This window comes from Bos javanicus, chromosome 21 (genome assembly GCF_032452875.1).
Source record: "Bos javanicus breed banteng chromosome 21, ARS-OSU_banteng_1.0, whole genome shotgun sequence".
NCBI classification, from domain to species: Eukaryota; Metazoa; Chordata; class Mammalia; order Artiodactyla; family Bovidae; genus Bos; species Bos javanicus.
In genome coordinates, this window is record NC_083888.1 from 56110778 (window position 1) to 56137365 (window position 26588).

The window sequence follows — 26588 nt, forward strand, 5'->3', positions numbered from 1 at the left end:
CAGTTTACATATATCATTTTTATTTGGACTAGTTTTTCTGCCTTGCAGTGCTCCTGAGAAATTCAGAAATGCACTGACTTTAGTTCCATAAAATACAAGCCAGTATTAAGGTTGGACTGTAAATATTCCATAAGATATTTCCCTAAAAGTCAAAAGACAACTTATCAATTTTAACTAGAGAAACCTTAATAGGTTAGAAAGTAAAGACTGGCAAATAATCACAAATGTCAGATCACTACAAGTACCATTATTTTTTCCACGAAAGTTTTTTCCATAGGAATATATAAATGTTATACTTGATGTTTACAAAATTAAAGATTAATTTTTATTAATGGAAGATGTTTTAATACTTTCTTATATGAAAAAGTTGATTAGCCTTAAAAATAAAATTAATATGCCCTAAGTATGATACTTAATAGTGCTTTATCAACAATTCTTATTTCTCTCTTGTTCCTGAAGCACTGTTGTTTTGTTTCCCATCTACTGATTGGCAAAGTATTTTGACTTTTCCCTCCTTTCAACTGTCCATTAAAAGGTTAAAATAAACTAGATGCTTTATTTGAGGGGGATATTTAATATTTAATTGGATGGTTTTAAGAAAGTCAATCTTCTTCCCCCATGTTTTTGTTGTTTAGTTTTTAACTCAATAATGGCAGGAACTAAAAAATAACCATGAAATACAGTATTATACTAAAATCAAATCCAACGGCTGGATGAATTTTCTACTACAATAAAGCAGTTGAAAACCATTAGGAATGTTGTGGAAAACTGTGGCAGCGATGGTAAAATGCAACCACAAATTTTAGTAAGTTTCTAGAGGAATAAACAGTAAAATTACTGTAGTTAAAGTACTGCAATAAAATTAGCATTAGCAATATCCAACTGCTAACATCAGAATTATATGCTTCATCACTATATGATTACTAAGAAGATTCCTTGAGCAGATGGTTCATCTCTGACACAACTTAATTCAGAAAAGTAGATGAGTTATGTCTGGTTTGGATCAACAAACACTTAGTATGCATACCAGTGAGCTATAGTTTCGATGATGATACAATTGAAACGTTAGATACTACAGCATTAGGACAAGGTCACATACTTTTAAAAATAGCAGCCATGTAAGGTCATGTTGGGATGTTTAGATATGCAATCCACCCATAACAGCTTTCCAACTTCTGTTAAACTATGGGGTGAGCGGGGATAGGCTGTTTGGAAGCAAGAAAGGAAATACTGAAAATATCATAAAAGGTATTTAAATATGATGACATGCTACTTATACCCACCATGCATCTCCTTTCCAAATTAAAAGAGGAAATTTTTTTCTGTTATTATATTCCTTCAAAATAAAGGATCACGTTGTCTTTTCTTTTTTTTTTTAAACTGAGAAACTTTTATTTCAGATGCTCCACACTGAAATGAAAATTCAATGGCAAGCAGCAAATAATTTAGGATAGTCAGTGAAAGTATCTTTGAAAGGACCTTATAAAATCTAAGAATAATCATTTCATAGAGAAATAATAGTGGACAAAACAGACAGGAGGCAGTTTGATAGTTCTAATATAGAACTGGTATGACAACTTCCTTTAAAGTATACTAAATAAAGAATGGCAATATAAATAAGTTAGCCAAGGAGACAGGGGACGTTCTGAAGCAGCAATGTCTAAGTTACTAGATTTTCCAGAAAAACAAGCTTTGTCTAGCAACACATAATGACTTCCAATCCTCTAAATACAGTACAAAGTATACAGTTAATCACAGCAAAATTTACAAACGACCAAATTTAGCCCTGGCCAGAGCCAGGCCTATTTACATATTTGGATTAGTATCATTTTCATCTTTCCTTATTATACAGATGTTTCTATTTTAAAGGCATATCGAAATTTACAAAATTTGCAAAGAAATGTCTTTAAATGTACAACTTCAACAACTAATACAAACATGAACATCCTGATATAACTAAATTCCAAGTCAGGATTTTTATGAGGGGTTTATAAAAGAATTAAAGGGATATTCCCTCACCGTTAAGTTCCAAACACCCGGTGCTGGTGCTGCCCAAGTAACTCACTGCCCTGGTGACTGTGAAGATGACGGACGACCCCTGGGTGGCCGTCCCTCTCACGTCAACACCTCAGATAGAGGCAGGAGGTGGTGTATCTAGGGATATTGCTGATTATAGTTCTGTAAATGCAGCTGTACAATTTAACACTTAGATCAAAGTTGTGAGTAGGGTTGTGGAAACATTTTGTTTTAAGATGGTTATCTTTAATGAGACACTTTAGCTCTTAAAGCAAAACCATACAGTGACAACATGTACTTAACAGTGAAAAGGAAGAAGCATCTGATAGGTTCAGCAACGTAGAAGGATCTCAAGGGAATTATGGTGAGTGAAAAAAGGCCATCTCCAAAGGTTACACTGCACGATTCCAGTGAATGGCACTCTTGAAGTGACAAAATTACAGAGGAGCATTGTGAGGGGTGCCAGAAGGTCAGGAGCCGGGAGGGAAGACGGCGGCTATGACTGTGAAAGGCGGGCAGGGGGATCCCGGACGAAACTATGTGCTCTCTGTGCTCAGTCTACACACATGATGAAGCTGCAGAGAGCTAAACAACACGCCTTCTACCTCAGGACACCGTCACCTCCCAGGGACAACCCTGTTCTTGGCCTAAAGATAAGTAATATGCTTTAGATCAATTTTTACACTATGTGGATAAGCCACTACTATTTTCTTCTCCCCCCCCTTTTTTTTGGTAAATCTACTGATTATCTTTAAAAGATAACTATACGTCTCTAGTTTAAATGAGCTTGAAAAGGAAAGAACTGATATATAGCTACTAGTATTTTTGTCTTTCTTTTTATTTTTCTTACTTTTGTAAATTAAAATTAAAAAGAATGTTTCTAGCTTAAGTTAGGTCAAATGAGACAGGGGGAAAAAAGGAGATAAGATAGCAAACACTTCCTCCTTTAACTCTTGCGATTTCTAAAAGCATTAAGAATATTAGTTTAAACTTAGAGAAAGTATAACTGCAAACAAATACATGACTTCTTCCAAAAGGCCACTTAGTGATAAAGTATGTACATAGTGTTGACGGTTTGTTTCTTTAAAGTGCGATATATGTCAGCTCTGGCTTGAGAATAATCTATTGCTTTAAAAGGTCTTTCAGCACAACTCCAGCACTGTTGTCAGGCGACACCGGCAAAGGCGTAAACGTGGGCAGAACGTCTGAGATGGGTTTCAAAAGGAGATGCCCAGGTCCGCCAGGTCCAAGTCCAGCTGGGTTAAGGAGAGGCACAGCTGCAGAGCGGGGAGCCAGGAATGGATTCACATCTGTTCTTCTACCAGCCCTGAATTCCGCTGTATCTAGATGACAAAACAAGGATGATTTAGTCTCCCACATATTATCTGGTCACTGGTATACATGTGTTTTAGGTTCTGAGATTTGGCCCCCAAATAAATTTAACTTACACGCTGCTAGGTTCTGGATCTGATAAGCAGGGTCTATGAAACACACAAGGTGAAATAAAGAAGCAATAAATAAGAGAAAGGAATGGGAGAGAGAAATATTTGTATGTAGAGCTAATATTATTAAACGCATTACTATTGCTGTCTTATACTTAATACCAGTTATGTGTGTTGTATTGTGTGCTGAAAGGGGTAATTGCTCAATTGTGTCTGATTCTTTGTGATCCCACAGACTTAGCCCACCAGGCTCCTCTGTCTATGAAATCTTCAGGCAAGAACACTGGAGTGGGTTGCCATTCCCTTCTCCAGGGGATCTTCTCGACCCAAGGATTGAACCCAAGTGTCCTATACTGCAGGAAGATTCTTTACCATCTGAGCCACCAGGGAATTCCCATCTATATGGAATGAGGTAGGGAAGGAGAGATGCAATCAGATAGAGACCTGTGCACCTAGAGGGGACAAAGAAGAGGAAGGGGATTACACAGGCAAAGATACTCTCTGGGGAGTGAGCCATTTGAACCATATAGGGAGCTTCCCAGTTCTGGGGATTAATGTCATTTACTGTAACAACAGTTTTCTAAAAAGTGTTTCCTATGTCACCAGGCAAATTTTATCTAACCATTTGAAAGATGGGAGGACTTGAGAACTTGTTTTGCCCAAATAATTAAAATGGTCCTGAAAAAAATTGGCATCCATATTATAACAACAATCATATTTAATATTAATTTACCAAAACAAAAAGCAATGTATGCATCACATTAAACGGTCATCTTTTAGACATTCAAAGGTTTGAAAACAATTCTCATTAGATTATTTTTCTGTGAAGTCAGGCTGAACAATTAAGTTTTTACTGGAACAGCACCTAGTTTATGCCCTAAAGTCTTAGTGGACAGAATTCTGCTTTTTACCCAATTAACAACTTCTTTGTTCAGAGACAAGCAACCCCTCAAAGACACCCTCTTCAGTGATGGGAAACTAAAATAAAAGAGGCCTCTAAAACAAAGGAAGCACTGAGACAAATGTATCAAAGCTACTTATCACTGAGCACCCTTGGGTCAGCAAGCTGTACTTTTTCCTGTGAATGACAATTTCCCAAACTCTGAAATAGCTACATGGTAAGCTCTGGCTTTTGTCTCTGAGCAACACAAATCAAGCTGGGCATGTGACTTGATAACTGAAGTGGGGAGGTGTACAAAAGAAAAGGAGAGGAAAGAAGGGGAAGGGCAGGGGGAGGAGAGGGGAGAAGGGAGACCCTGCCAAAATAAATTTTAGAATCTTGAAAGATGCTAAAACTGGGGTTTCCCTGGTGGCTTAGTGGTAAAGAATCCACCTACCAATGCAGGAGACATGGGTTAGATTTCTGGCCCGGGACGATCCCACATGCCTTGCAGCAACTAAGTCCATGAGCCACAACTATTGAGCCCGTGCTCCAGAGCCCAGGAGCCACAACTACTGAAGCCCGTGGGCCCTAGAGCCTGCGCTCCACAATAAAAGAAGCCACTGCAATGAGAAGCCCACGCATGGCAACAAAGAGTAGCCCCTGCTTGCTGCAACCAGAGACAAGCCTGCAGCAATGAAGACACAGCACAGCCAGAAACTATTAAAGGAAAAATGAAACCTAGTATAACAAGAAAAAAATGTTTTTAGTATAGTCTACACATTAAAGTTAAGACTTTTCTAAAGCCTAAATTTAGTAGACAAAGCTTTTACCTAAAATAATTTTACTACTTTCACTTTCTATAAAAGTTCAGGAAAATAGAAATATTCATCTAAGTAAGGACTAAAGAAGGCTTCCCTGGTGGCTCAGACAGTAAAGCGTCTGTCTGCAATGCAGGTGACCTGGGTTCGATGCCTGGGTTGAGAAGATCCCCTGGAGAAGGAAATGGCAGCCCACTTCAGTACTCTTGCATGGAAAATCCCATGGATGGAGGAGCCTGGTAGGCTACAATCCCGGGGTCACAAAGAGTTGGACACAACTGAGCGACTTCTGAGAGCTGAGAGAAGGACTAAAGAAGTTCTTAAAATTTCAGAATATAAATTCAGTATTTATCCAAATTTAAGTACTGAGCAAGTGACATAAACTTGAGAGTATATAATATGTACCTTTACAGTCCAGCTAGCAAACATGTTAGTCTATTAAAATATGAAGATTTCAGATAAAACATATGCTATGCTATGCTATGCTATGCTAAGTCACTTCAGTCGTGTCCGACTCTGTGTGACCCCACAGACAGCAGCCCACCAGGCTCCCCTGTCCCTGGGATTCTCCAGGCAAGAACACTGGAGTGGGTTGCCATTTCCTTCTCCAATATATGAAAGTGAAAAGTGAAAGTGAAGTCGCTCAGTCGTGTCCGACTCTTAGCGACCCCATGGACTGCAGCCTACCAGGCTCCTCCGTCCATGGGATTTTCCAGGCAAGAGTACTGGAGTGGGGTGCTATTGCCTTCTCCGAGATAAAACATATAGCCCTTCCAATAAAGAATCTGTACAGAGTCTAAAGGGCTTTCCTAGTGGCTCAGACTGTAAAGAATCCACCTGCAATGTAGGAGACCTGGGTTTGATCCCTGGGTTGGGAATATTCCCTGGAGATGGGAATGGCAACCCACTCCAGGGGGAAATCCCATGGACAGGGGAGCCTGAAGGGCTGCAGTCCGCTGGCTCGCAAAGAGTCAGACACAACTAAGCGACTGAACACGCACATGCACGTGAGCAGAGTCTAACGCATTACACTTCAATCTGAACTCAAGACTGCACTGCATGCCAGCACGGGGGATATGAACAGCACAAATAAGATCCTACAACCTAGTAGGGTAGAAAACTACGTCCACATATTGTAGAACCGCCAAACCATCTGCTTCCAGGCAGGCCTTTCAACACTTACGAACTCTTCATAGTGTTCTTGGATGTCTGAGCTAGTTTACTAAACTGCGCTTGTAAATATTATTAACATACCAACTCTGGTTACTGAGTGTAATACTCAGATTACCACATGGAAAAAAGTCTTTCTCTAACTATATAAACCACAATTCTAACTGATTAGCAATAAGCACTATTAGTGAGAAAGGAAAATGGGTGAACAGCGGTTTACCAGATCCATCAAGCACTCCCAAGAATAATTCAATGTGGCTTATGCAGAGAGAATTATTCCAATATATAAAGGGAAAATATTTCATGTTGCTCAAATTAACCTAAGCTAATTAAATATCAGCTTGCAATAAGAATATACATATGAAGCCAAAATCTAATGCCTTACTGGAAGTTTGGAAGAAATTGTTGCACATTTTCAAAAACACTAAAACTTCCGTTAGTATCACTGTAAAACATAATCATGAATCATCAACTTTTTAAACTGTAGAAAAGAAAATAAGTATCTGATTTTACCTTTAAAACTTTCTGGTGTACTTGTATCTGGTTTTCTCCTTCCTGGTGAATCTAGAGGTTTCATATCATGAACAGAAAGCTTGGGTGGTGGAACAGATGGATGAGATTCTGTTTCTAGAAATTTAACAAAAAGTTCTGAAAAAGACTAAGAAGAAATATTTTGGATATATTAGGCAGATAATAAAATTATATTCACTACAACCAAGAAACTGTACCAGCTATTCTAATTCATATTAAAAACTAGTCATGCTATCTGAATCATTTCTTTATAAACAAGCCTTATGAACAATTAAAAGTGTTACTACTCTAACTGATACACAGGTATCAACAGAAAACAAGCATCAAATAATCGCGTTTTTCTACAGTAGCACCCAATCAATGAGTACAGTAAAAGGTCACCAGTAATATTATTATCAGATTAAAATAATGTAGTGTAGAACTTTCCTTTCAATTTTATGCCACTCAATTTAAGAGTTCTATCTCTCACCAGCTTCAGGTAAGTCACCTAGCCTCAGTTTCCTATTTAGTTAAAAATAAACAAATAAATAAATACATAAAATAAAGAAGTAAACTCCACATTCTAACTCACAGTGGTACTCAATTCAATTAATACTCATTTGAAGCCTACTGTATACCAGGGATCATGTTTTCATGTTAATTAACTGCTACCTCCGACCGAAATGTCAGTTTTTCTGAAGAAAAGCACTTCATCTATCTGGTGCGTAGCTTGCACTCTCCATGCTCAAAACAGTCTGACACATAGCAAGTGCTCAACAAGCATTCAATTGGCTCAGTGACTATATAGATACATACAGGCATAAAACAGAGCCTCTGTCTTTGAGAATCTAATAATTTAGTAGTAAGAGACAAATGATTATGTGCTGATAGCAGTACGATCAAAAACAAAGGAAGGAACAGTTAATATTTTGAAAAATAAAAGTATCATGTAAACAAAATGTTAAAATAAAACCTATATGCAATAAAACTATTAAATCTGGCTTTCTATCCGTAAGCTAATCACCTCTTTGGATCCCAGTTTCCACAACTCCAAAGTAACAGGGCTGTATAAAACAACCTGAAAAAGAAGTCTAATTCTTTGCAAATGCATGTGAGGCACAACGATGTCACTACTCCTATTTGGCCAGAACAAAGCCGACTCTTACACTATTAAGCAGAGACTGCTGACTTGGTCTCAGAGGTGTGCTGGGAACACTCTTCGATCCTCCTCCAAGCCACCCAGTCATCCACCTGGTAACACCACCCTGGTCTTCAGTCAACAACTGAAAGATTATTTTAAAAGAGGAAAGTATGATCAATACAAGAAAAGAAAACAGAAGCATTTTTACTTGATTTCAGATGGCAGTAACTCATGCTTTTCAAGTCCATTTCCCAGTTTCCTACTGACGGAAGCTATATATACACTGAAATGCCATCCCAGCACTATCTCAAATAAAACCTGAGGGCTGTCATCTCTCAAACTTTCAGCATTCTGATACGAATGGTGACTTAAAGTTATGAAACATTTAAGCTAATATTATACAAACTGCACAAATCTTCTCCGTAATATAAAATGATTCCATTTCTACATTATTGTATTCAGCAAAAGTTATATAAAACACAGGGGAAAAAATGTTTATATGATGCCAAGTATTTTAGTTATAAATATACTGAGATTCTTTTATATGATGCCAAGTATTCTAGTTATATTCAGAATGGCATTCAATGTTCAGTTACCTGATCCATTTCCTCCTTTTTGATGCCTAGAATGCTTCCCATTAATCGTAACACTTCATGACGCTGATGTTTTGGTGTGTGGAAGTGTCCAGTGAAGAGGTTTCTCATCAGGACTCTGAAAATGAAGGCAGAAACAGTACAAGCTAACTTGCCAGTTGTCTCAATATCCAGTGTACCCAAACAATAAATAATGAACATACAAATATTTAATTATACTTAAACAGCACTTAATTACAAAGAACAGTAAACAATAAAATATTTTAAAGTAGCTTTAACAAAATCTTGACAAGTCTAATTAAGGAACATCACCAACAACTCAAAATGTGCCCCTTTAAAAACATCGCTTAACAAGCCACCCACTTTCTTTAATCAAATAATCAACTGAGATTGGTGCTTCATTAGTAATTTTCAGTGCCTGCTTAGGTTGATATTATAAGGAGACGTTTCAGATTTCTCTCTCCTCCCTATCCTAAATGGTGATGGACAGTTCTTGTGCTTAATGGTTATGCTTATATTTCCCCATTCATTCACATTTATTAAAAACTTGCTAATAATATCTAAATCTTTAAAATGTTAAGATATATACTACATACTTAGGTTTCACACCTAATGCATTTGAGCAAGATACGTCCACTTAAGGGCAATAAAGAGAACAAAAAAGAATGGTAAGAATAAACTTCATATTTTCGAAGTACTTCGTACTGCGGTGATCTCTTCCATATGGTCTTAAGAAAAAGAATCTTAAGCTGGGAAAATATATTTAAAAACCAAGAGAAGGCAAGTTACTGACCCCTCATTAAAACTACCTGCAACTCATCACTATATAAGAAAAACAAAAGGTTTTTAAAAACTTAACACACACATTTACATGTAGAAATTGTTTTTACCATAAAAGTGATCCCCATAAAATACATAAAAGTAAAAGGCAGAGCATACTTGTCCACTTTTCCTTCTGTGCTATTTACTAAATTCATCAATTTCTTTTGTACATCATCCAGCATTTCTTGTTGGAGCTCATCTGTTTTAAAATACATGAATAAGATAGTCATTAACTGATTAAAATAATCTGTATGACTATATAATGAGATTTACGACATCTTTACTGAATTTTGAATATATGTACTTATTCTAATTAGGAATATTAAATTACGTCCATCTCTTCTTTGGTTCAATGAATTAGGCTTTCTGGTATAGAAATTACCTAGAAGCCAGAGTATGCATTAATTCACATTGTTTACCCCCAATAAAATAATCAATTCTTTAACAGAAAATTTAGAAACCAAAGGTTTTCATTCTCTTCAGAAGCTGAAGCGCAAACAAGAGATTTTTCACCGCTGCTTCCTTGCATGAAACATTTCCAGAGCCACTTTTTAACGGGAAAAAACGGAAAGGACAATTTTAGATTTTCCTTTTTCCATTTTCCTGGCTGGACTCTTTTTTGGTGAGCTGACGAAGGAAAGCAGCTAACACAATCAAGACCATGGCTCAGGAGGCAGCTGCCAGGGCAAAGTATCCTGAGGTAAACTGCAAAAAATTCAGATCACTGGTTCTAACAGACTAGGCAAGATACTATATAGCTTCTGACTGATTTAGAAAGATGTTTGGACTATTTTATTTTTAAATTCTTAGTTATTTGAAAAGGAAGCAAAATGTGTAAAGTCTTGGCAGAACACTTGGAATCTAAACAGTATTGAAAGCAAAGTCTAAAATTACAACAGGGAGAGACCCTGTTCATAATCAACCACGCCATGGAGCCATGGATTCCTAGACTAAGGAACTCTCAGCAGACCCATGGAGTCTACACCTGTTTCCTCAGAAATGGATAGTTTGAGCCAAAAGAGATGCTTATTAACATCAAGCTAGATTACAAATTTCATTCTGAAAGAAAAGTAAAGGAGAATGCTTTGCAGTAGAGCTCAACTTTTCAAATCAAGAAATATTCACATCCGAACACTAGACTTTGACCTCTTTCCACAAACCTACTCTTTGAGTTATGCAGCTTTTTGCTAGTAGCAGCAGGATACAAGCTTCCTTATCCACTATATGACTTGCAAATATTTCCTTCTACTCTGTGGGGAGTCATTTCACTTTCTTGACAGTATCCTTTGAAGCACAAAAGTTTTAATTTTGATGAGTCTAATTTATTTTTTCTTATGTTTCTTGCCTTGTCTAAGAAGCCACTGCTTAAACTCAGTATCACAAAGATTTACTCCTATGTTTTCTTCTAAGAGTTTCACAGTTTTAACTCTAAAATGTAGGTCCATGATCCACTTTGAGTTACTTTTTCTGAACGGTGTGAGGTAAGGGTCCAAGGTTCCTATATGTGCGGATACCTAGTTGTTCCAGTAGTAAAGTGTTGAAAAAACTATTCTCTTGGAATCTTTGTTAAAAATCAATTGACCAGAAATGTATGGTTTATTTCTGAACTCTCAATTCCCACTGCAGACCTCTGCAAATGTTTTTCCTTCTGCCTGGAAAGCTCTTTTCCATTGGCACTGCCTATTAATATTAACTCTTTACCCTTCACATCTCAGTGCCCAAGTCCTTTCCTCAAAGAAGTTTTCTCTGAACCTTACATGTTAAGCCAGATTCATCTGCTTTATGTTTTCATCCTGTCTGTACAATGCCTAAAATTCTGATTTAAGTACTAAACGTATATACAAAATGTCCAGTTTAACTGTTTGCAATAACCGGGGCTTTTCCAAATTGCCAAAATCTCAACTGCAAAATGTAATAGGCTAACTTTTACCAAAACAGAGATGGTTGTCATAACCATATTATAAAAATAAGGTTTGTGTTTGGAAAATCTACTACAAACATTTCCTTTCCTGTGTTTCCAGGGAAGAATTTAAGCCTGGACATTAAGAGACACACAGACACACAGAGACAGAGAGAACAAGACTATTATTTAAGTCTGGGTCAGAAAAAGACATTGTAGATTCTTAATGGACACATATATACTACCAACCAGGGTGCCAAGTGGGCCTTTTCTAGTGAAGGGGCCTTTTCTAGTTCTCAGTATTCAGAGGAAGAACAGCAAGTAAATTAATCTCTCATTCATGTTCTGAATTAACCACCCCATTCCTCAACTAAAGTAAGTGCCAGAGGAGCACAATCTTCTCTTTTGTCCTCCTCCACTTCTGCCCCAGGCTATGGAGAGGTGGCAGAAGAGAAGGTCAAATTTAGCCAACCCCCATCTTCCCTTTCTCTGAGACTTCCCTTCTCCTATTTACTTTCTTCTAAAAACTAATGATTTTTATATTGATTAAATTTCAAAATGATAAATACTAGATACAATATAAATTCTAGATAAAATATATTATTAAAATTAATCTCACAGTATCTTTTTACTTTTTAAATGTGGCTACTAAAATGTTTTTAATTCTAACTGTGGCTTACATTATATTTTTTTTAATGGATAACACTACTTTGGAGTATAACCAGAATACAACCATTATACTATACTATCTCATTAAAAAAGAAAAGATAAAACTGAATGGTTGGATGGCATCACCAACTCAATGGACATGAGTCTATGTAAACTCTGGGAGTTGGTGATGGACAGGAAGGCCTGGCGTACTGCAGTCCATGGGGTCGCAAAGAGTCGTACATGACTGAGTGACTGAACTGAACTGAAAACTGAATGATAACTAGATATCTTCAGAGTAAAATTCACAACCTTGCTTCTGATAAAAATGACTTTAGTAAAATAAATTAGAAAAATTAAACTTTGTTCTATGAAAAACTGATCAAGAAATCCATCTTAATAAAGTTCAAGTAGTAAATATTTTCTTGATGAAAATTAGTTAATATTGGTAAAATTCTTATTGAAAGCTCTGTGTTCTGAAAGATAGAAGCAAAACATCCTTGCACGCATGTGTGCTAAGTCACTTCAGTCATGTCCGATTCTTTGTGACCTCATGGACTGTAGCTTGCTAGGCTCCTCTGTCCATGGGATTCTCCAGGCAAGAATACAGGAGAGGGTTGCCATGCCCTCCTCCAGGGAATCTTCCTGACCAAGTGATTGAATCCACATCTCTTATGTCTCCTGCAATGGCAGGTGGGTTCTTTACCACTACCACCACCTGGGAAGCCCTCAAAACATCCTTAAAGCCAAAATAAAAGGGTACAAATTTCTTAAAATTTTCATTATCAGAATATAAGCTAGTCCTGAGCTAGTGAGAAAGAGAACTGACAGTGTGACTATCCTCGAAAACATGCAGAGGACTATTTAAACTTCAAGTAGCAGTTTAAGCGGACACTGATACTTGAGTCTAGAAAACAACCTTGGACTTTGGGGGAAAGGGTTGGAAGGGTGGTATTAACTAGGAAAGACTTAGAAAAGAAAGTTGAATACTGACTTCAAAGATCCCTACAGATTGCTCTTTTCTCCAGGCATACCTATTCTCCTCCCATCAGATTCTCAATACTTCTCCACAAAAACTGCATACTAATTCAAACCACAATTTGAAATCAGAATTGTATTTATATGGGCAGGCAAAATACAGTTATTCAGAAGTGAGTATCTAGCCAAATACAACATCCCTGTGAAATAACCTAAAAACATGCCAAAATAATTCTTTGGAAATTATAAGGGGAAAAAAGGGCAGGGACAGGGTACACTTTAAAGTTGAGCAACAAAGTAACTGGGATTGGTCTGGTTTAGGTTAAGAGTTACTCTGAATATCTGACATCCTAAAACCATACTAGAGCCTCTTCTCTGTAATACTGAGAGATGGTGCCAGGGTCTTCATCACCTGATTTAAAATCAAAAGTAAACATAAAATGTGAGTGACTACAACAAATCAGTACAACACAATTTTCCATTTTATTTGCGGTTAGCAACACTGTACTATAATACTGTCTTTAGAAAGCACTGTAAAATTAGGTCACACTCCTTACAAACTCACTGGCTGTTTTATGACTAAGCTCCCTTGGACAAGACTCAAGTTTATTTAACAGCCACCTGACCAAGAAAGGGTTTCCCTGATGGTTAATATGGTAAAGAATCTGCCTGCACACTGCAGGCAGGCCTGGGTTCGATCCCTGGGTTGGGAAGATCTCCTGGAGAAGGGAATGGCAACCAACTCTAGTATTCTTGCCTGGAGAATTCCATGGACGGAGGAGCCTGGCATGCTACAGTCCATGAGGTCACAAAGAGTCAGACATAACTGCACGACTAATATACACTCACTGAGAAAAGAAAGGTGGCTGGAGCAGGACTTGAGAGTCAGAAGACCTGCATGAAATCGAGCTCCTGTCCCAAGACCTGAAATATGAATCACGGTCCTGTCACCAGGGCCAGACTTCACTGTCTATTTTGCAAAATGAGCTTGATTATCTCAAGAAATTTTGAGAGAACCTACTGAGTGATTAAATATGACTTTTCAAAATAGTAAAGTGCTACATAAAGTACTAGAACTCATTCATATGATTTCGTAAAATACCATCTTTCAACCTTGCCTAACTATTATCAATAATATGTATCACTTTGGTTAACGTTAACATTGATAACTTTTCCTTCATTTTGCCTTGTCATCTTTACAAACTAAGGCAAAGAAGTCTATACAAGGAAGAAAAGAACATTAGAAATATGGTTTTATTATAGGTATGTCTATAGATGTAGATTTGTCGGGCTAGAAGTGAGAACACATGAGAGCTTTGCTCCAGAAAAAAAGGGACAAGACTGCTCCTTGCTGGTTACGGTTTTCTCAGGTGACTGAGAAACTTACGGGAGTGGTGGAGGCCTAGTCCTCATCCTGTGCAGTGGTCCCATGGGAAACCCACTCATTAATTAAAATACATGCTTCTCTGGGGGTTGCACATAAAAGCTGGCCATTCAGTGACCTGAGCAGTCACAGTAGTCTTTGATTGTCAAAGGCAGAATCCAAGACTCTTAAGACGGGCTCAAACAACTCTGGGGTGACTCCTGGAGGAGTTAAGCTCACAAGTAGCACATGGGCCCACTACACAATTTCACTAGTGATTTTTATCCCTGACAAATTCAACTTAAAATGGGAAACAGAATCTCAAAAACCGAAACAAAGGGGTGTCAGAAATCTAACCTCTGACTAGCACTCCAGCAAGATTCACGTATAATACGTACGGAGCTCATACTTACAAGTATTTAGTTATTTGGGGCTTCTCTGGAAGCTCAGCTGGTATAGAACCCACCTGCAATGCAGGAGACCCTGGTTTGATTCCTGGGTCAGGAAGATCCCCTGGTGAAGGAACAGACCACCCACTCCAGTATTCTTGGGCTTCCCTGGTGGCTCAGTTGGTAAAGAATCCACCTGCAATGTGGGAGACTTGGGTTTGATCCCTGGGTTGGGAAGATCCCCTGGAGGAGGGCATGGAAACCCACTTCGGTACTCTTGCCTGGAGAATCCCCATGGACAGAGGAGCTTGGCGGGCTGCAGTCCATGGGGTCGCAAAGAGTCGGACATGACTGAGCGACTAAGCGGATCACACCACCCTTATGGCAGAAAGTGACGAGGAACTAAAAAGCCTCTTGATGGAAGTGAAAGTGGAGAGTGAAAAAGTTGGCTTAAAGCTCAACATTCAGAAAATGAAGATCATGGCATCCAGTCCCATCACTTCATGGCAAATAGATGGGGAAACAGTGGAAACAGTGTCAGACTTTATTTTTTTGGACTCCAAAATCACTGCAGATGGTGACTGCAGCCATGAAATTAAAAGATGCTTACTCCTTGGAAGGAAAGTTATGACCAGTCTAGATAGCATATTCAAAAGCAGAGACATTACTTTGCCAACAAAGGTCCGTCTAGTCAAGGCTATAGTTTTTCCTGTGGTCATGTATGGATGTGAGAGCTGGACTGTGAAGAAAGCTGAGCGCCCAAGAATTGATGCTTTTGAACTGTGGTGTTGGAGAAGACTCTTGAGAGTCCCCTGGACTGCAAGGAGATCCAACCAGTCCATTCTGAAGATCAGCCCTGGGATTTCTTTGGAAAGAATGATGCTAAAGCTGAAACTCCAGGACTTTGGCCGCCTCATGCGAAGAGTTGACTCATTGAAAAAGACTCTGATGTGGAGAGGGATTGGGGGCAGGAGGAGAAGGGGACGACAGAGGATGAGATGGCTGGATGGCATCACTGACTCGATGGACGTGAGTCTGAGTGGACGCCGGGAGTTGGTGATGGACAGGGAGGCCTGGCGTGCTGAGATTCATGGGGTCGCGAAGAGTCGGACACGACTGAGAGACTGAAGTGAACTGAACTAAAGCACAGCACACAGATATGTCAGTAAATAAGCTGGGTCTGGTGTCTTACTTGCACTGGCTGCCTAAAAAATAAATTTAAATCTGATATATTTAATATAAGGAGATTTAGCCTCTTTGGTCAATTAAATATAATCAAAGCAAAAGCTAAAAATTTAATGGTCTTATTAACAGAATTTCAACTTATACAAGCACTTTCACTATAACAGCAAATTATAGTTTTAAATATAAAGGCACCCTGTATTTCTTTACATTTGAAGACGTATTACCATCTGCTTGGTCTTATAACTCAATTCTTTTCAACCATTTCAACAGAATTTTTATGGTGAATGCTTTCTTGTTCCATAATTATAATTATTAATTGCAGAATGAAAAGTAATTTTTGAAACTCCATTTCCTAGCAAAGAACTCACAAAAAAAATTTATGAATACAGTATATCCTCATTAACGAGTTTTAATAGACTAGAATCTGATTAAGCTCAATTATCAGTGTTGAAGTCTACTGGATTACTTGTACAGTTAAGTTAGAATTAGTACATGTATATGAAAGAGACTTTATGTAAATATTTTAATATAACCAGATCAAATTTACTTTCCCTCTCCACCTTCCTCTCTCAACCATTTAAATTAAAATTCAGATAATCTGTACTGCATTCTTCCATATCAAAACAAACAATTTTTTTTAAGAGACTGAATATTGTGAATCAAGTTATAAATTTAATTTTTAAATTTAAAAATTAAAATTTTAAAATATGACACAGACCTGTCATATTGCAAAAGAAAGGGCCTCAATTGGGTCAGTAACGAGTAAAGTCATAATAATAATTTTGCCACTTACTGAATATCATCACCACTGTATACTAGTATGTACTGATTTATATTAATGACAAATGGCTTTCTAAGCTACAGACTAAACCGTGACCCATTTCTGAAAGCTGTTGGAAATCAGCATGGACTAAATCTGATACAAAGAAATGTTTGTTCAGCCCACAGGGTTTTTCTTTTCTAACTTAAATTACACGTCACATCAAAGTCTACATTTCTGGTGTCTTCTGAAAGATCTGAAGATTTAGCAACCCTGGACCCACTTTCCTGCATGGCAACAGTTGGATGAAGAGAATCTGTTGCCCCCTATAAGAAACTCTCCAGTTCCCCTGTCTCTACTTAGTCCTATTTGCTATACTATACTAAATTATAGTATAATTTAGCCCCAGTTTAAAACTTGTGTTCATGATCCAACAGCTTACTCCCACCTCTGCCTTCTCCACACTCCACACCAGTGCAGCACACACGCATAATGAGTCCACTAGATCCTCAGCCAGTTTCCAGATCTGATGCTGTTTCCTATGAATTCCTCCCTCTGTCTAGAATGTTCCTTCCCAACTCTCTGCCTGCTTCACTGGACGTATTCACCATTCAAGTGAGGGCAAGTATAACTTTCACTAGCCTTTTCTACCCTTCCATATCACCATCATGGGTAGAATAGATTGTCTTCCTTTTCAAATAGCTTGTTGCAAGTATGTGACTATCCTCCTGAACTCTTGTCCCCTATCTTTGTATCTTGAGCACTTATTTTAGTGCTTGGCACACAGCAGAAAACAACGAATCTGTGACAAATAAAAGAATGACTGCTTTTTCTCTGGGAAGGGAGACTATCTGAGACTGTAACACAGGACAAAAAGAATAAATGATTTATCTTATGAATTACTCGTCTATATGAAGAAAAAGACACAAAACACATTAAGTCAAAAATTCTCAAAGTTACATATTTTGCTTTTCCCTTTATACTTAGAAGAACTAATAAAACATACATTTAAAAAATATAACCATTAAAAAATTAAAAAGAAATAAAACCATTATGTTGAAAAGGGCCTGTTTACCTAATTGACACAAGCTTTTTTCTTAATTAAAAATTTTGACATTTTCTAGTACACCCAGATGTTTAAATCATCACAATTTTTTAACTATTTATGGCAACTCAGAAAACTGCATCTGGTATTTCTTATATGTTTCCTCTAAAATCACAACTTCTGCCAAAAACATCTATAAAGAAATCCCTCAAAAGGTTTGGGTAACAAAGCGTCTGGGAATGTATCTGGCCTATGTTCAACAGGACATTATATGTTTTCTTGTATAAATCATGTCCTGGAAAACGGAATGTCTTTATTTAAAATAAAAAATCCACCATCCAGCACCATAAAGGTGGCTCCATGAAAAACAGTTTAAACGTTTTATATCTGTAGTTTTAAAATGTTTTTATGCTTCATATTACAGTTGGTTTACTGGGGCTCATTTTATACATTCTTCTAGATTTTCTTTAAAAAAACACTCTAAGGAAATTTTCCATTCTCAACTCATAGAAGACTTTTTTAAAAAGCAGTAACAAAACCTTAAAAAAAAAAATCAGTGACGGGGCCCTTTAAGATATGGCTATAAAACTGGCGCACAGACTGAAAGACTTCCCCGGTGCTGGAATCCAAACTTGCATTGCTTATGAAAACTTATTTTTCTTGGTGTACCATAAAATTTACCAGCCTTTTCAATAATAGTTATCAAAACAGTAATTCTTTTGTGCTTCCTATTCCAATTTTATCCAACCATTTTCACTTTAAGCAGGAATTTATCTCAAGGATGACGATAGAGAATAATAAGCAAAAGAAAGAAAATGTTAAATTTGTCCATGAACATAGCCATATAACACATCTTTCAGTGGTTCAGCTGTAGTCTAGGTTTCCATAGGTGTACATTCTCCCATGAACGACAATTTCACAGAAATTCTGAACTCTGATCAACTCAGAATAGTTCATGAAAGACATTATCCTACCTGCTTCACAGAGGACCAATGTCTTAAGTTTGAAAAAAATCAGTAAAATCTAGGATGGCATGTGAAATAAGTCTTTGGACCTACACTGAAAAAGAACACTTACAGAAAAAATGCTGAAAAAATAATTTCTAAAAGGAAAGAAAGCAGCAATTCTTCTACCAGCCAACACTACCTATTAAATTATAGCACCTACAGGATCTGAGGGTTTCTTTTCATTGTGACTTTCCCACAGTGTGTGGGGCTGGGGGGTGAGGGGGAGAAGACAAAGAACTTAAACTTTGGGAGTAAAATCTTACTACTAGTTTAGAGCTCTGTCTACTCAGGTTTCTTCTCTCCATGGAATGTCCCTAACCCTTAATAGGATTCTTGGAGAACTAAATACGCACTCTCTGACAGAGCTGAGCACCACTGTCTTAAACTATGAACCTATGGTGTGTATCTAGGCCAGGTGTTACCTCCTTAACTAAGTTCCTATAAAAAAGAGAAGTAGGGGGTGCTCCTAACTAGTATCTCACACAGCGTCTAACATGAAGCCAAGTAGTTGGTTCACATTAAGTATTTAACACCTGATTAAGGCATCATCATATTTTTCACACAAAGCCTGTAAATACTCAGGACTCATCACCACAATTGCACATACACAGCACTAACAATTATCTACTCTAAGAAAGACTGAAATCATCAACAACCTACTGTTTTAAGACTGGTGTTATAAGCAATAGCTCCCTTTTCATACGTTTGACCAGACTGAATCATCTCATCTCTGGTAGCAATGACATAAGCATTTCAAATAAAATACTGCTTTTTAAAATGAGTTTCCTAATATTGTTTAAATGCTGAAACTGCATATCAACTAATCATCGAATAGTCCACAGATGCTTAGAAATAAAAGAATACTTTGCCTCTACGATTCAAGTTTCTATGTACTTTCTTGCAACAAAAGCCAATCTGTCTTTTTCAAAACTGTTTCTCCTGGCAAATATTTTTGCTGTCTGGCCAAGTTTTGCGTTAAAAATAAAGTACAGTATTACAACATCAATCAACATTTAAAGTACTTAATGATCTATGAAAGAAAATATACAATGATTCTTTTGCAACAACCAAGCCAATCAAAGTTTTATTTATATTATCAAATCAAAAATGCAGCTTTGAGAAAATAAAATCACATTTGTGTTTAGAGATCTAAAAGTAATATTAAGCACTTAGGTAATAAAAGAAAACAGACTGTTAAGAAGAGCTTAAATGACAAGAATGACTTAAAGACATAACAGAACTAACCGTCCCTTTAACCCCCTCCCCTTCCCGTCTGTGCAACACTGGCCTCTTGCCTGCCCTTTCAAAGACCAGTTGTATAAGCATAATAAGAGCTTTTTCTGTGGTTAATATTAACTTCACAAAATGAGTCCAGAATTCTATATATTTACAATGAATATTACTTTTAACTTTTTACATGAATAGGGACCTAGGCCACCTAAGCCTTGTCACTTACAATCAAAATCTAAAAATATTCTACTACTGAGGATTTAAATGGGTGCCTGAACAAATTACTAAGTAGTGTAGGGACTCTGAAAATATTTAGTAACTACAGTAACTCACAGCATTTTTTTCTTTCTTATCATCTACTGGGAAAAACACGGGTAGTTGTCTAAAAGGGGAGGTGAACTTAAATATTACAGTAGCATGACATACAGTTGAGTTGTCACAGACCAAGAAGTTGGCTCAGAATACTGCCTTTTTACCTATATTAGTCTAGCCCTTCCCAAAGATATCGATTCTTTGGCTAATCCCTTGACTGCTCAGTGTGTCTCCTTCAGGTTGCCATATGTCTTCCAGGCAAAGCTGTAGATATGCAGATGACACCACCCTTATGGCAGAAAGTGAAGAGGAACTAAAAGGCCTCTTGACGAAAGTGAAAGAAGAGAGTGAAAAAGTTGGCTTAAAGCTCAACATTCAGAAAATGAAGATCATGGCATCCGGTCCCATCACTTCATGGCAAATAGATGGGGAAACAGTGGAAACAGTGTCAGACTTTATTTTTTTGGACTCCAAAATCACTGCAGATGGTGACTGCAGCCATGAAATTAAAAGATGCTTACTCCTTGGAAGGAAAGTTATGACCAGCCTAGATAACATATTCAAAAGCAGAGACATTACTTTGCCAACAAAGGTCCGTCTAGTCAAGGCTATGGTATTTCCTGTGGTCATGTATGCATGTGAGAGTTGGACTGTGAAGAAAGCTGAGCGCCAAAGAACTGATGCTTTTGAACTGTGGTGTTGGAGAAGACTCTTGAGAGTCCCCTGGACTGCAAGGAGATCCAACCAGTCCATTCTAAAGGAGATCAGCCCTGGGATTTCTTTGGAAGGAATGATGCTAAAGCTGAAACTCCAGTACTCTGGCCACCTCATGTGAAGAGCTGACTCATTGGAAAAGACTCTGATGCTGGGAGGGATTGGGGACAGGAGGAGAAGGGGACGACAGAGGATGAGATGGCTGGATGGCATCTCCGATTCAATGGACGTGACTTTGAGTGAACTCCGGGAGATGGTAATGGACAGGGAGGCCTGGCGTGCTGCAATTCATGGGGTCGCAAAGAGTCGGACATGACTGAGCGACTAAACTGAACTGAACTGAAAGCTGTAGTTACAGTGGCCTTCAACCCAACTAGACTAGTTTTCCAAATAAACACTGCCTCTGGGTAAGGGCAACCATTTCAATATTTAGGGTATACTATCCCATCTTCAAAGGAGATATATACAGAACAAAATACAAGTTAGCCTATAAACAACTGTTTCCTGACAAGAAATAGAGCAACATGGAAAGATTATGAACTTTGGTCAAGGATAAAAGATCAGAGTTTAAATCTCAGTGTCTTTAACTTATAAACTGGAACTAATACCGCCTACTTTAGTTTCTTGTGAAAGGTAAATAAAATATGAGAAGACTAAAGAATACAGTACATGTATATAAAATGCTCATGTAGACCCCATATATAACTGTTTCCTTGTCCATTTCCAGCCCCTCGATTACATTGAGAGTTCCATGGCTGGCCAAATCTTACAAAGCAAACAGAGGACTTTTAGTTGGGCACTAATCTGCCTCAGATTAGTGACCTTAAGGATACGACTTCACATTCTCTTAGTATTTTTTTTATTTCTAACAATCTCTCATCTCCTGTCTCCTGCTTGTTTTAGGCCAACTTATCTGGCCTGTCCCTTGGTATCCACAATTCAGTGATTTGTCTGCTTGCCTCCTTAATGTCCAGGTCACCGTTTTCTGTTGTCTGACAGTGTTTGTGCTGTGCCATCTCCTACTTTTGCCTGTTTCTATCTCATGTTACGAGGTGCTTCTTAATTCCTTAATTACATGCCTTGGTACTACTACTCCTAACCCACCCCCTGAAGCTGATACATTTCTAGGTTCTCATCACCCTTCTGATAATCTTTAATCATTACCTACTAAATGCAGCCATAGAATAGCTTCAACTTCCTGGGGACCATTAAATCAGAGATTAAACAAGGACATGCCATCTCTGTCAGCAGTCAGTTAACAAAGCATGATGAATCACCTGGTTATCTGAGGCCCAACTGATAATCCTAAACACAGGACTCACCCTAGGGAAGTGACAGGGCCTATGAGATAATTTACAAGCATCAAAAAATACATGAGTGCCTACATGTAAAGCATCATCTATAATTGTAACACGCTAGTTATAGGCAGACATTCATTCCACAAAAAGTTACTCTTTTACTTAAGAACACTGCCTCCTTTAACATATCAGATAGCTTTAGGCAGGATGAACATGGATTAAACAGGGAAAAGTCACACTGTGACAAGCTGACTCAGTCAAATCTATCCCTTAGATGGTCAACAAGGTGGCAGAAAGCACAGCTGAACAGCCTCAATATTCAGAAGAACTAACCAGTAGATAGCCAGGGCCAACTTACGACTCTGGTTTCACTAGGAGCCGTATTCAAATCAAAGTAAACTGATCATGGGGGACAGAAGTGGAAGTCACATTCTAGCAGAAGTTGTTCTCACTCGACTGTACCAACGCATGGCAGGACACTACATCTGATTCAACACTGGTATTGCAGGAAAAAAGAAAAAGGAAAAAACCTACTTTGTTTCTTAAGTTCTTCAATTTGTTCTTCCTTTAAATCTAACTGTTCTGTAAGTCTTGATGCCGAATCTAATGCAGCATTTGCTTCATCCAAACGTTCCTGAGGAAGAAAAGTTCATTAAGAAGCAGCATGCAAAAACTACTGCACAAACTATAGAGCTGGAAGACAGCTTAAAGTCAATCAATCCCTTTCAGCTGATGAAGCCATATTTCTCTGACCTTGGGCAAGTTCATTTGATACTGCTAAGTATGAAAGATAACACACTCCACAACATCATAATGTCTCTTTCAGAGGAATTATATATTATAAAGGAGAGAGAACGCTATTAAAAGACGACATGGTGACAAAAATTTTAAAGGTGACAATAATAAGAAAAAACTATGAAAAAGATTAAAAAGTCAAGAAATATAGCAACAAATGTTCTTTTTAATTTTGCAAGTCTGATGGGTATAAAAGTGATGTTTATTACTTTAATTTTTATTTCTCTACATACCAGTGGATTTGAGCATTTTTTCATGTTTATAGGACAGCTGGAACTACCCTCATGCAAAAATCTTCACACACCTTGCCCATTTTTCCATTGAGAAGTCCTTCTCTCGTAAGCTAGTCTGTAAGAGCACCTTGTATAGCAGATATGAACACTCTGTCATCAGTGTTACAAATACAGTCAAACATGTCCTACTTTGCTTCTTGAGTTTTAGTTGATGTTAGGCTCCTCCCTGCCTCTGGACTACACATGTGGTCGTCTAGATTTTTTTTGCAAAATATTTTTCTTTTTTAACATTTATATTTTTAAAATATAAAAGTTAAAGATATAAATGACACAGGATGAGATGGTTGGACGGCATCACTACCTCAATGGACAGGAGTGTGAGCAAACTCTGGGAGATAGTGAGGACAGGGAAGCCTGGTGTGCTGCGTGTCCATGGGGTGGCAAATAGTCAGACACAAATTAGCGACTGAACAACAACCACTTTTAAAACAGTACTTCTCAGTGGAAGTGCTTTTGATATTCCTGGCCCCTACCCACTTGCCAGAGGACCCACCCAGTCACTGTAACGGCCAAGAACAGCTCCAGACTTCCAGCACCCCTCACAGTTAAGAAATCCTTGCTTGAATACAATTGGAATTTACTTTTGTATACAGTGTAAGATAGGGTCCAATTTTATTTTCTTCAGTATAAATAGCCAGTTGTGCCAACACCGTTTATTAGTTAATCTACTCTTTTCCTCATTAAATTAAAAGTAGAATTTAGTTTTCAATTCTCAAATGTAACTTGGGCTCCATTTCTGGATTCTCCTTCTGTTCTACTAATCTAGTCAATATGGTATTGATTTATGGCTCTATTTTGACATTTAGCAGGCAAGTCCCTCCTCACTATTGTTCTTTTACACAATTTTCTTGGTTATTCTCAAGGATTCAACCACAAAAATGTGAGATCACAGTTTCATCATCTTGAATCAGGGTGTGATAGCTTTTTCGTTTGTAGTATCATCTTGGATAGGCTAGTCCCCAGTTATCCAAATGTAATGTAGATGTTGCTATGAAGATATTCTGTAAAAGTGATAAATGCTCCTGATCAGCTGAATTTAAGGAAGGCATATTATCCTGAATAATCAGGGTGGGCCTGACTGAACCAGTTGAAATATCTTGAAACTAGAACTGGGTTTTCTCTATAAAAGAGAAGCAAATTCTATCTGTGGACAGCAGCGTCAGCCCATGCCCACTTCAGTTCATCCTGTTTGTGATTTACATTCTTGACCACCTGGGGACAACAGCTTTGGCCCAAACCTATGAGTTCCAGCCTGCCTATGATGTAACCTTTCCATACTATCAAACCTGCGAATTTCCAACTTGTTTAGCCAGACCCCACAATCATATCACCAATTTCATGTAATAAATCTCCTATGTGTGAATCTACATCTAGTATACACATCAACGTGTATGTGTAAAGTGTGCATATGTGTACACACATACACATCCTACTGGTTCTGCTTTTCAGGCTGAACCTTGACTGATAGAGAAGCTGAAACAAAAAATTTTAAATGAAAAAAACTAACATTTGAAATCTACAAGATTAAATTTAGTATAAATTTAAACTTTCAAATGAATTTGTTAACCTCACAGCATTTATAGTTAAGAAAATATAATTTTTTAAGAAATTATTACAGCTTAAAACTATACTAAAAGATTTTTGAAAATTAAAGTTTAGATTCCACTACTCATTTTACCATTTTTGGGGTTTTTATTTCATTAATTTCAACTTTTATCTTTACTAATTCCCTCTCGGTTTCTTCTGATTTGTTTTTCTAAATATATATTACATTTTAAATTTTTAAAAACAAAGTCAGTTTAAAAAGAAGATCTGGACTTATAACAGTAGCAGACTAGATGTTTTGGACCCACTGAAAACAATTAAAAGCATCAGATGAAATAAATTTTTAATGTGTTAATGAGCTGATCAGAAAGTAAACACCAATGGTGAATAAACATTTTAAAAGATGCTAGACCTAACTACTAGAAATGCAAATTAAAACCCTAAGATAGATAGCCCTTCTCACCAACCACACTGCTTTTTCATACTGCTCATGGGGTTCTCCAGGCAAGAATACTGGAGTAGTTTGCCATTCCCTTCTCTAAGGAAGAAGCTGGGAAAGACTGAGGGCAGGAGGATGAGATGGTTAGATGATACCACCAACTCAATGGACATGAGTTTGAGCAAGTCCAGGAGACAGTGAAGGACAGGGAAGCCTGGCAAGCTGCAGTCCATGGGGTCACAAAGAGTCAGATACAACTTAGTGAACAACAACCAACCACGCTGGCGAAAACTTTAAAAATTCTGTTAATGGTAGTGTTGCCAGAGATGTATTAATAGAACAAGAACACAAAGTACTACTGGCAGGAGAAAATCATCACAAATGCTTTAGAAAACAAGTTGCCACCAAATCTAGTAAAGTTGAAATTGCCCATATATATCCCATGAGCCAGCAATTCCAATCAAGATACACACCTGAAACTCATGTATGTGCACCAGACGATATTGCTGTTCAGTCACTAAGCTGTGTTCGACTCTTCATTTTTTTCGCATATGTGCGTCCAACTCTTTGTGACCCCACGAACTGCAGCATGCCACGCTTCCCTGTCTTTCACTATCTCCTGGAGTTTGTTCAAGCCCATGTCCACTGAGTCAGTGACATCATCCAACCATCTCATCCTCTGTCATCCCTTCTCCTCCTGCCCTCAATCTTTCCCAGCATCAGGGTCTTTTCCAATGAGTTGAGATATCAACAAGGAAATTCATAACCACATTGTTTGTATAGCAGATAATGGAAATGTCCTTTATCAATAAAATAGGTAAATAAATTATATATTCATGCAATGAAAACAGCAGTGAAAATAATGAACCTTCTAACATAGTAATATGACTGAAATTTATGAAAATGACACTAAGCAAAAAAAAAAGTCTCAGAAGAATTCGATTTACATACAGTTTAGAATTCCATTTATACAGTTTAAAAATATTTTATAATATATCCAAACAATGTATTATAAAAAGACACAGATATATTCAATAAAACCATAAAGGAAAACAAGGGGATAAAAAGCATAAAAGGTGCTGAGAGGAGGAGAAGTGGAGGGATGCTTACGGAACTTCAATGGGTGACATTCTATTTCTTATACAAGATGGTGAGTATGTGAGTATTTGCTGTACTGCTATTCCTATATTATCTAAATATTGTTTTGCACAATCCTCTAAATTAATGTTATCCCCAATCTCAAAGACATGATCATAAAACATGACTCAAATAGAAGTTATTTAATACTAGAA

At 37.5% G+C, this 26588-nt stretch overlaps 1 protein-coding gene across 3 annotated transcripts in view; it reads right to left on the reverse strand.

Annotated features, from left to right (window-relative positions):
- Window positions 1–302: 302 nt before the first annotated feature.
- The window catches only part of TRIP11 (thyroid hormone receptor interactor 11), a 70060-nt gene continuing 43774 nt past the window's right edge, over window positions 303–26588 (reverse strand). For all 3 annotated transcript variants that reach the window (XM_061395122.1, XM_061395121.1, XM_061395123.1), the window contains 6 exons: window positions 22759–22858; window positions 9513–9594; window positions 8577–8691; window positions 8006–8122; window positions 6843–6987; window positions 303–3359 (listed from right to left, as the gene is read on the reverse strand). In XM_061395122.1, coding sequence (XP_061251106.1) covers window positions 3139–3359; window positions 6843–6987; window positions 8006–8122; window positions 8577–8691; window positions 9513–9594; window positions 22759–22858 — 780 coding nt within the window. In that variant the 3' untranslated portion in view covers window positions 303–3138. The remainder of the gene's footprint in view (window positions 3360–6842; window positions 6988–8005; window positions 8123–8576; window positions 8692–9512; window positions 9595–22758; window positions 22859–26588) is intronic.